The following is an 11,862-nucleotide window of genomic DNA, read 5'->3' as shown; positions in this document are numbered from 1 at the left end:
GTTTAACAACTCTTGACATTAAATCCTTGTAAAAATTCCCTGTCTTAATGTTGTAAATGACTATTGTAGCTGAAAATGGCTGATTTGTAATGGGATATCTACATAGGCATACAGAGGCCCATTATCAGAAACCATCACTACTGTGTTCCAATGGCACGTTATGTTAGCTAACCCAAGTTTATAATTTTAAAAGGCTAATTGATCATTAGAAAACTCTTTTGCAATTATGTTAGCACAGCTGACAACTGTCATGCGGATTAAAGAAACAATAAAACTGGCCTTCTTTAGATGAGTTGAGTATTTATTTATAAAAAAATAAAAAAATAAAAATAATAATAACTTTTATTTAACTAGGCAAGTCAGTTAAGAACAAATTCTTATTTTCAATGATGGCCTAGGAACAGTCGGTTAACTGCCTGTTCAGGGGCAGGATGACAGATTTGTACCTTGTCAGCTTGGGGATTTAAACTTGCAACCTTTCGGTTACTATTCCAATGCTCTAACCACTCTCTAACCGTATCTGGAGCATCAGTGTTTGTGGGTTCGATTACAGGCTCAAAATGGCCAGAAACAAAGAACTTTCTTCTGAAACTCGTTAGTCTATTTTTGTTTTCTGTGAAATGAAGGCTATTCCATACGAAAATTGGACAGAGGAACTCTAGCTAAAAAGCCAGCATCCTGGAGTTGCCTCTTCACTGTTGTCGTTGAGACGGGGGTTTTGAGGGTTCTATTTAATGAAGCTGCCAGTTGAGGACTTGTGAGGTGTCTGTTTCTCAAACTAGACACACTAGTGTTCTGTCCTCTTGCTCAGTTTAAAAATATATATATATTTCACCTTTATTTAACCAGGTAACCTAGTTGAGAACATGTTCTCATTTACAACTGTGACCTGGCCAAGATAAAGCAAAGCAGTGTGACAGAAACAACAACACAGAGTTACACATGGACTAAACAAGCATACAGTCAATAACACAATAGAAAAAAGAAAGAAAGTCTATATACAGTGTGTGTAAATGGCATGAGGAGGTAAGGCAATAAATAGGCCATAGTAGCAAAGTAATTACAATTTAGCAGATTAACACTGGAGTGATAGATGAGCAGATGATGATGTGCAAGTAGAGATACTGGTGTGCAAAAGAGCAGCAAAGTAAATAAAAACAATATGGGGATGAGGTAGGCAGATTGGGTGGGCTATTTACAGATGGAATATCTACAGCTACAGCGAGCGGTAGCTGCTCAGACAGCTGATGTTTAAAGTTAGTGAGGGAAATGTAAGTCTCCAGCTTCATCGATTTTTGCAATTCGTTCTAGTCACTGGCAGCAGAGAACTGGAAGGAATGGCGACCAAAGATAGGTGTTGATCAGTGAGATATACCTGCTGGAGCGCATGCTACGGGTGGGTGTTGTTATCGTGACCAGTGAGCTGAGATAAGGCGGAGCTTTACCTAGCATAGACTTATAGATGACCTGGAGTCAGTGGGTCTGGCGACGAATATGTAGCGAGGGCCAGCCGACTAGAGCATACAGGTCGCAGTGGTGGGTGGTATAAGGCGCTTTGGTAACAAAACGGATGGCACTGTGATAGACTACATCCAATTTGCTGAGTAGAGTATTGGAAGCTATTTTGTAGATGACATCGCCGAAGTCGAGGATCGGTAGGGGGAGGCTTCTGTTGCCAGAAGGTCTGGACTGGGTACTGTCGCCGAACGCTCTGGACTGGGTACTGTCGCCGGACGCTCTGGACTGCCGAGGCGCACTGTAGGCCTGGTGCGTGGTGCCGGTTCTGGTGGTACCGGGCTGGTGACACGCACCTCAGGGCGAGTGCGGGGAGGAAGAACAGGGCGTACTGGACCCTGGAGGCGCACTGGAGGCCTGATGCGTGGTGCCGGTATTGGTGGTACCGGGCTGGTGACACGCACCTCAGGGCGAGTGCGGGGAGGAGGCACAGGATACACTGGACCGTGGAGACGCATTGGACATCCAGAACATAGAGCTGTCTCAATACGTCCTGGCTGGATGCCCATTCTAGCCCGGCAAATGCGCGGAGCTGGAATAAACAAGAGTGCTGACATGCAACTACACATAGACAATAACCCACAAAAACCAAAATGGAAAATGGCAACCTAAATAGGATCCCCAATCAGGGACAACGATAAACAGCTGCCTCTGATTGGGAACCAATTCAGGCCACCATAGACCTACATTTCCCTAGACAAACCAAAACCCCATAGATATACAAAAAACCCTAGACAGGCTAAAAACACACATACCACCCTCGTCACACCCTGACCTAACCAACATAATAAAGAAAACAAAGATAACTAAGGTCAGGTCGTGACATTAACAATGTCTCTCTACACTGTATTTCTGATCAATCTGATTTTATTTTAATGGACAAAAAATGTGCTTTTCCTTCAAAAACAAGGACATTTCTAAGTGACCACAAACTTTTGAACGGTAGTGTAGGCGTCACAATTATTGCCACCCGATTTGTCATACTTTGTGCACCCTTCCCTTGCTAGGATAACAGCACTGAGCCCTTTTCAATGTTTTATGGGATTGGAGAACACATTGGGAGGGATTCATTCCTCCATACAGAAGTAGGAAATCATGGCAGGCCCCAATACAGTTCATTAAGCTCAGATGAACTTAAGAATGTAGAATGTTAATGCAGATTTTATTTTGTTTTATTTCATTTATAACAATCTTAAGGGTGCCAATAATTTTGACACCTAATATTTGTTGTATTCTTTTGTATTACTTGTTAAACAAAATATATTTCTCTAAGCAATTGTAGTAGTGTAAAGTAATATAATTTCCACATTTATTTTAGCCTACAATGTAGCTCAGTATTTGTAATTTTTATTTTATACAGTTTTTTGCTCATCTTTATCAAGGCTACCAATCATTTTGGAGGTGACTGTAGTCAAACCTAGAAGTGAAACAAAACATCAGCGATGTAATGATGAAAGGGCATACATACTACAGTATCTAGTTGTGTGGATCAAACGGCAATGTATCGTTATGAAGCAATAAGGTGTTGTTACAGTTCTGCACCATGTCAAAACATGTTTCTCAATTTATAAGGATTGCAAAATAGAACAACAACAAGCCTTGTTGATGCTGTGATAAAGTTACACTCACGTCTAGAATTGAAGCGATCCATTACATTGTTTGTGCGTGTTTTGTATACTTGCATCAAATCACAGAAATACACAATACATGTTTTGTAGTTAATATAATAAATATTTAAGATATTACTTTCAAGGTAAGAAAACGGAAAGATTTAATGAAGTTTATTACATGGTAATAACATGGCATCATACCAACACTCGCGGACTGTTTATCACCGTGTGAGTTTTGTGCCATCTAGTGGTTGTTATAATATATACATGCCAAAGCTTTATGTATGTCAACAAATTGTAGTCAGCACACAGAACAAAGTTCATACCACAACGGTGCCTCCAAGACAAGTTGTAGACTCGCCTCTTACCCCCTGTGCTTAATGCTGTCCAGTATATTTTTTCCTTCTGTTTCCCCCTTTCACACCCAGCTAATGCAATTACAAAGACAACAGAACTAATATAATTTGAGGTCAGCTGTTGTGGACTGTCAGATTGTCGTTTATAACCATCATATTTAAAAATACATATTCTGCCAAGTGTTAGGTAGAGAAGCAGATCAGTAGCCAGAAGATATTCTATTCCACTATATTCTTACAAAATATTAGTTTAATTGATTTTGATGTAGCTATGGTAGCTATTGCACACATATGCACGCGTACACACACAAAACCACAAATGAATTAGGGAAAAAGTCATGAAATGCTAAGAATGATGGAAAACCTTTTGCTCAGTTGGATCTATCTATAGACCTGCCTAATCAATGTTTAAACCTTTAAAATAGTTTTGTGAATGTGGTGGGATGAAATTGTAAGAGTGAAAATATTTGTAAGGGCCTATTAGTACCAGTCAAGTGGCTACTCTTGGCCCCACTTGGAGGTTTGGATTGAAAGCTCCACGTTTTATCATCCCCACTGCGGCCTCGTCACGTGACGTCACACGACTTCCTCACTACTCCACCCGCAGCAGCCATGATGGTAGGTGTTATTCACAATTTACTCTAGCTAGCTAACCTTATTGTTTTATGTGTGCAGTCATCTGACACAGACACATTCATCAGTAAACGATGCTTACGGTAATGTGGCTAACGCATGTTGTCTTGTGCCGTCGTCTTCTGTTTAACGTTACCTAGCAAGAAGGGCTGGACGATGGTCCCGATTTCCTCTCGGAGGAGGACAGAGGAGTAAGTTTTTTTCTTCTTCTTAGATTTAAAAAAATATTTACCTTATTTGTCTCTGGTCGTAACAGTTAACTAGATTAGCTATTTGCTTTATTTGTATTCTGCAGTAATTACTTATTGCATGATCTGATCAGCTGTTAGACAGGTGACAACTGACGTCAAATTGGTTGAATAGCTAACGTTAGGCTAAGTTAGCTACAGTAGTCAGTTTGACCACATCAGAAGTCAGTTGACTTCCTAGCTGGCCAGCAACTGTTACAATCCAGTAGGTAGCGCCCTCTTGTTAATTGTGAACATACGTAACCTTATTTTAACTTCTCAAATAAGAAGTGTATTGCCATTGCTAACTAGTAGCACACCCATCTAACTATGCACATGTATTAGCTTTCTGCTATTGTTTTGCTGGCTAGTTTGCAAGCTAAGCTAGGAAGTACACAGCCATCATTTGACAGAGCTAACTAGCCGTTATGTAATTGTTGTGTCCTGTTGGAGCATTAGCTATGTAACTAGCAGGCATTGCATGATTGCCATTCTGTTCATTCATTCAGAATGCTGAGCAATATTGTGCTAGCTTGCTAGTATAATTGGATAACAACAACATGACTTACCTTAGTAGGCAAACAAATGAGGAAGACTACTGTCAACATTCGTTTAAAGATTCACATACTGTCTCATTTGTATTTTGGTATATCCCTCTCCTCCAAAAGGGGAAAAGCAAACAGTAGAGTCTTGCTATATCTATCATCTCTTCTGTGGAATGTAGCCAGCTTTAGTTGTGGGGAATGGTGATTTTTGTCATTGGCTTGTCACTAAATACAATATCTATTACAATATTTTACAGCCTAGGGCAGTCAATGTTGACCTCCAAACTGATGCAACACTCCAAGTGGACATTTCTGATGCATTAAGTGAGCGGGACAAGGTTAAGTTTACTGTCCATACTAAGGTAAGAGAGTTTGCCCATTTGTCAATATTTCTTCCTGTTTGCCCTGACACTTGGCACATAAAATGGCAATAACACAGATAAAACAATGAGACAGACATTTCACTGGATGTATAATGTGAAGCATCCGCTTGGCCGACAGTGGGAGAAGATGTAACGAGATGGATTTTGGACTACATTTTGATAATTTTCTCATCGATGAAACATTTGATCTCAATTCAGTTTTCTGTTCCCAAAACTGGAATCTGTTATGAACAGAGTGCACCAAGTTATGTAGACTTTACCCGTTGCAAAAGTTTAAAAAATTGCGTTGTTTAGAAGGAGTGCGATGGCGAATGGGGTTATTTCACACACACACTGCAAAGAGTAGGCGTTCCCTAACGGAAACATGCAGATGCATGCTGGAACGCACCAATAGGATCTCGCTTGTTCCCATTAGAAACGACAGGCTGTGGTCTCTTGGTTTAGTTATACAAATCTTGGCAATAATGTGCGTTTCTCTGGCTGTCTGAATTGAGACAGATGTCACATGACTTGCAAATATGTTCCTCCCCAGCAGTTGTGTTATCGCCACATTAATTTTGTCTTCTGAATCCTAGTGTGTATGCAAAATATGCTTTGTTGAAGTCATGGAATGCAAATTAAGATCTGTGCATGATCACATTCCACTCCATTTTCAATGCAGAGAGAATTCCAGTAGTCATTACCTTACACTAACCTCATAATGTCATGGGTTTATGTTTTTACGGCAACTTTGATCATGTTGCAAGGACTCTTGTGAAGGAAGGAATTCAATCATGATTGAAGGGGGTTAACCTTTGCCTTGACACTTCAGATCATTCTGATCCAGATCGTCTGGCTTTCCCCTTTTATTGAGCTGCACATTCTAATTGGCAGAAAGATATTTTTGGAAGAGCCATAGATATGCCATACTCTATTCGGCTATGATTTTCAGTAGAATTTGTTCCACTAGTGACCAATTCCCCTTGGACTGCTGCGCAGAAGAAATATGAGCCTGTGCAGAGAAGCACAAGATTCAACTTTCTACAGTTTTCCCCTTCAGTTAATACTATCATCGTTTCATTCTACTGTGGGAACTATGATTGAATATACGCAATATTAGCCACTTTCAATGTAATATAGCTAAACAAAACAAACTATGCAAGATTTAGTTTGCAAAACTAACTGCAAGAGATTTTCTTGTAGGTAGAGCGCATTGGAGTAGGAGCATTGACAGGCACGGCTCAGGTCCATACTATACTTTGTCTGATTCTCTGTAATAATTGTCTGGGAATAATAATGAATATTATTTTGTAAAGTGGTTTCTTGCATCACACATTTTCAGTCACCTCCTTGTCTGAAGGACAAGTGGATAAATAGGTTAATATCAAGCCCTGCATGTTTTTTTTTTTGTGTTTTTTTTTCAGAGTCTCATGGACTGTAGGCATTGTAGACCACACATTGGCTGCTACTATAGGCTGAATGAGAGAACAGCTATTTCCATGTTAAAATGTTATGGGATGTGTTTTTCTCCATTGTCTTTGATGGTAGGCCACTCTGGTAGGCCTATATTATGATCAAATAGCCACAGTAGCCTACTTGGCCACTGTTAATACTGTTACTTAAAGCGGGTACACCCTCTGTTCACAGTAAAACTGTTACTTAAAGCAGGTACACCCTCTGTTCACAGTAAACGCGTGCCGGAAATTGCACAGAATTTTCACAACGGTCAAGTTTGTGCTCAGCAGACCTGAAATTTGCTCAGTGCACAAAAAAACTAAAAAAATGTTAGTGACATCTGATTTCTACTGTTTTGTTTCCCAGAGCACTCTTCCTAACTTCAAGCAGAATGAGTTTTCAGTGGTGCGGCAGCATGAGGAGTTCATCTGGCTTCATGACTCCTTTGTGGAAAATGAGGAGTATGCTGGCTACATTGTAAGTACTGAGCCCCATCAGATATACTCTGTGGTTGAGTCCCAAATGGCACCCTATAAAGTAGTGCACTATATAGGGAATAGGGTGCCATTTTGGGATGTTTTGGCTTTCAGGATAAGTACATAAACTTAGTGTTTTGTAAAACAATGTAATTATGAATTGTCAATCCCCTTTCTTATTCAAACTCCTTGGTTCCATGCAGTAATGAACTTAGCAAGATGTTCAATTTCAAACACTGTACTGATTCAAGTGTTGATTCCCCATAGATTCCCCCAGCCCCTCCAAGACCTGACTTTGATGCCTCCAGAGAGAAGTTACAGAAACTAGGGGAAGGTGAAGGTTCCATGACCAAGGAAGAGTTCACCAAAATGAAACAGGAACTTGAAGCGTGAGTGATTTAGAGTTCATGGACGGGTTCATTAGGGCACATTGTGTTTCTTATTTGACAAGTTCAGATAGTACTACAATGTTTTAGTGTTTTCTTCAATTTTGTTCAAACTGAACATGACCCATGTTGCTCTGACATTGTTTTTGTGTTTCAGTACAGTGGTTTGGTTGGGATAATTTGGTGTTATGAATACTATTGGTAATATCTAGGCTATGTCTGTGTGTTTCAGCGAATACTTGGCTATCTTCAAGAAGACAGTGGCGATGCATGAAGTGTTTCTTTGCCGTGTGGCTGCGCATCCTGTTTTGAGGAAAGACTTGAACTTCCATGTGTTTTTAGAGTACAACCAAGATGTAAGTCGGGTCATAATGACCAAGTTAGGATTTTGGAGACGATTGTTGCTGTGGAGATGTTCTTAGACAAGCTCTCTCTCGTTTTCATGAACTTTAGATAACTCAAAAGGTTAGTTGGATGTGCCTGGAAACATTAGAATATGTCATTCCCTTACCATGTCTTAGTTTTATCATTGTCATTTTGTCCTTACCTTTTGTTCTTAGCTAAGTGTACGAGGCAAAAACAAGAGGGAGAAGATGGAAGATTTCTTCAAGAATGTGGTGAAGTCTGCAGACGGTGTGTTAGTGGCAGGGGTGAAGGTGAGTTGGTTCGCTTTTCTATGTAAACCATTCGTCCACTCTTCTATGTAAATCCATTCAGCCAAGCAAATGGGTATTGAACTTGCTTTGAGTTGTATATTATAAGGCACAACATAAGCATTTCACTACTTAAACAATGTTTAAAAAACATTGTTCACATCATGAATGGCGCTCACATTTGTGTAAACAAATTTGACAAATGCATTTCTTCCGATTTGTATTATTTCTAACAGTTATTACTTGTATAAAGTTTGATGTGATTGTCTTTTGGATTTCAGGATGTAGATGATTTCTTTGAGCATGAGAAGACATTCCTTTTAGAGTACCATAATCGTGTCAAAGATGCCTCCGCCAAATCTGATAGAATGATCAGGTCTCACAAAAGTAAGTCTCCTCTGTCGCATAATCTCCACGTGCTAGGTAAGCTTTTTGCTATATACATGGATTTGAATCAGTTACTGAGAATGAGATTGATTTGAGTAATTCCAATTGGAAGTGTTGAAATGCATTTTTTTTTGGTGAACTGTGAGTGGGACTGAGTCACTTTGGTATTATGTTTTAATGTTTGTGGAAACCAGCCTGTCTGTTTGTCCATGTGCTGTACATTGTATTTTACGTCTATTTTTTTGTTTTATATTAATTTGCTGACAAATATGGAAATGGGTAAGTTGTATGTTTATTTGTAGTTGGGTCAGTCAGTCTTAAAGTATTGGGGATGACAGCCGACTCATTTCGAAACTTTGTCATGTTCCATTTGTAAAAAAATATATATATATATTTAAATGATGAGGACAATATCTTGTATATATCCTAACAGGTAAGAGTCATGTCTTTAGTTTCGCGAATGAAAAGTTTGGCAAAGCTTCAGGATAAAATTTCACTCATAAATATATAGTCGTCTGTCATTCCCATGGATCAGACAGTACATCTGTCATGTCTTAAAGTCCGGTAAGAACTTTTATGTATTGTAATATACTTCATTTCCACAACATTAAAACGTGATACTATATTAGAAAAGTGACTCACTGTGAATTTGATCATGTCCAGCTGCAGATATTATTTTCTAAAAGATTTATGCTTGCATTTTGTTTAATGCATTTTGTACATGATTGACAGACCGTCTGTGTTTGAGTACGGGGGTTTAGGGTGTTATGTAATCTAAAGTTGTGTTCTTATGTTGCAGGTGCTGCAGATGATATCAATAGAATTGCCTCCACACTGTACACTTTAGGAACCCAGGACTCCACAGATGTGTGCAAGTATGGGACTAAATTATTTGTCCTTTTCTCCCCATATATTGTTTGCTGCCAAAAAGCTTTGATCCAACTGTAACTCAAATGCAACCCACTGTTTTCCAGATTTTTCTTGAAAGTCTCTGAACTGTTTGAGAAAACACGGGTATGTTTTTTTTTTGCCTGGTCTTTTGATTCTATGTATCACACAATTGTTGTGTACTAGCAATGTTCACTGAAGTTAATAACTAGGCCTATATTCACTACATGTCAAGTAGCTTCATCTATCAGCTGCAATGCAGATTCGCATCAATGACAAAATTAGTTTTGTCTGAAGTCTCACATTTCTGTTGGTGTCCTTCCTCTACAGAAAATAGAAGCTCGAGTGGCTGCGGATGAGGACCTGAAACTTGCAGACTTACTGAAGTATTACCTCAGGGAGTCGCAAGCTGCTAAGGTACAATATCTAACTTGACCCTGCTTTTTTTAATCATCAAACAATTATGATCAGATACGCTGGTCTGTTATCAGAGGTAGTATCTGCGCATTTCCTGAAGAAACGTCTCCTCAATCTCCATATGTTTGCATTTGTTGGTATTGATGGATTTTCCATCAGACAGTGTGGTGTTTATTATTATTAATGTGCAAAATGGAATCTGCTGTTTCTTTCTTAAGGATCTGTTGTACAGACGAGGGAGGGCCCTGGTTGATTACGAGAACGCAAACAAAGCTCTGGACAGAGCCAGGGCAAAGAACAAAGATGTGCTTCAGGCAGAGACCAGCCAGCAAGTGTGCTGTCAGAAGTTTGAGAAAATCTCAGAGTCTGCAAAGCAAGGTACTTTATCCACTCGCATTTATATGTTTTTATACTTGTTTAAGAGTATTAACAATACATTTAATACTTTTCCAAAAATGATTCCTCCCTGTTGAAAATTAAATCAGAGTCCCAGGTTTTGCATATAAGAGAAGCTAAACCAGATTCATGGATGTAGAGAAGTTAATCTGATAACGTTCTCTTTATTCCGGAGTACAGAGCTCATAGACTTCAAGACAAGACGAGTAGCAGCCTTCAGAAAGAACTTGGTGGAACTTGCTGAACTGGAACTCAAACATGCTAAGGTCATTTTGCATTACACATGGTTGTCTATTAAGACAGCCTAAACTGGTGCCTGTGCTTAGTAAAAGGCTGAACCTCTTTCTCTCTTTCTCCACAGGGTAATTTACAATTATTGCAAAGCTGTCTCGGAGTCCTCAAAGGAGACACTTAGGTCTTTGCTGAAGGTTCACTGTACAGGGCTTTCCCCGCTTTGGCCTGATCTTCACTGTGAAGATGGAAGAAAGAGTATATCTGGGGTCAGTTTGTTTTCAGGATGCCTGTTCGTAGTCATCACTACTACCAGAGACACCAAACTCCCTCCACAACCCACACTAAAAGCGTGAGGAAGCCAGTGTGGAATACCTGCAAAATCCACACAGCACATGAATCTATAACTTTGTTTAATCACGTAAACTTTTTAATTGTTAACAATCATCGTTCTCGATGGGAATCTTCTCCCAATCTATATCATGTCTGTCCAGATTTATTATTTGTTATTATTTTACTTAGAGTAATCGTTGAGGGCAATAGTTTCAGTAAAACTTTTCTGTGATGCTGCTCAGTTACTTTGTTCAAGATGAGCTGATTGTTACTATTATTAAAATGTATTGTCACTAAAAGCCTTGTAAATGTTGTATTAGTTCTTACTGTACTGCTAATGATCAAAACGATCTTTACTAATACTTTTGTTTTGTTATTTTATACAAATCCTGTTATTTTTCATTCCAGACAAGTAATGCTTCAATATGTTTGCCTTAATGTAGATTAATCCTATCAAGTATTGTAAAAAAGAAAGAAAAAAAAAGAAGAAAAAAAAGACCATTAATGGATAAGGTTGTTTTTGTTTTTCCCCAGATTTCTTTAAAGTGCTCTGTATATGAATGTTTTTTTCACTCTGTGACCAAAGCTTCCATTTATGTAGATGGAGAAATGCTGAAACAAACAGTAATACTGATAATTATGATTAAAAAAAATGAAAATAGTAATAAATGATACTATTTACCTTAGAACCCTTGTGAACATAATTCCATCCAATGTTTTGAGTAGACTCTGTTTATCTGTCTAGTTGTAATCCTTTCAGTTCTGTAGCGTTTATGACCCTGAGAAACATGGAAGAAAAGCCAGGGGAAGCCAATGGAAAATGTCCTTCAATATCATATTAAACTCGGTATCAACTGTTCATATTAAGGTTGAATAAAAAAAAGATGGCCACTTTTCAAACCGCTTGTAATAGGCTTCTTTCACCCTGGAAGTGTGTAGTGTATTAGGGGGGCATTTCATAAATAGAAGGGGGTGTTTGAGCAATTCCCTTT

General features: G+C 38.9%; 1 protein-coding gene across 1 annotated transcript; it reads left to right on the top strand.

Moving 5' to 3' along the window:
• The first annotated feature begins 4,027 nt into the window (after positions 1-4,027).
• On the top strand, positions 4,028-11,770 carry LOC110505779 (sorting nexin-6). Its single transcript, XM_021585212.3, has 14 exons — positions 4,028-4,099; positions 4,255-4,305; positions 5,144-5,248; positions 7,070-7,180; positions 7,447-7,568; positions 7,798-7,921; positions 8,126-8,221; positions 8,500-8,605; positions 9,405-9,480; positions 9,580-9,619; positions 9,824-9,910; positions 10,129-10,288; positions 10,487-10,572; positions 10,668-11,770. The coding sequence occupies exons 1-14, from the start codon at positions 4,094-4,096 to the stop codon at positions 10,719-10,721; spliced, it is 1,224 nt and encodes a 407-aa protein (XP_021440887.1). The 5' UTR covers positions 4,028-4,093; the 3' UTR covers positions 10,722-11,770.
• The last annotated feature ends 92 nt before the right edge of the window (positions 11,771-11,862 follow it).

This window comes from Oncorhynchus mykiss, chromosome 25 (genome assembly GCF_057628025.1).
Source record: "Oncorhynchus mykiss isolate SJ-2025 chromosome 25, ASM5762802v1, whole genome shotgun sequence".
Lineage (NCBI taxonomy): Eukaryota > Metazoa > Chordata > Actinopteri > Salmoniformes > Salmonidae > Oncorhynchus > Oncorhynchus mykiss.
Note: the sequence above shows the minus strand (reverse complement) of the source record. Positions and strands in the feature narration are given on the sequence as shown.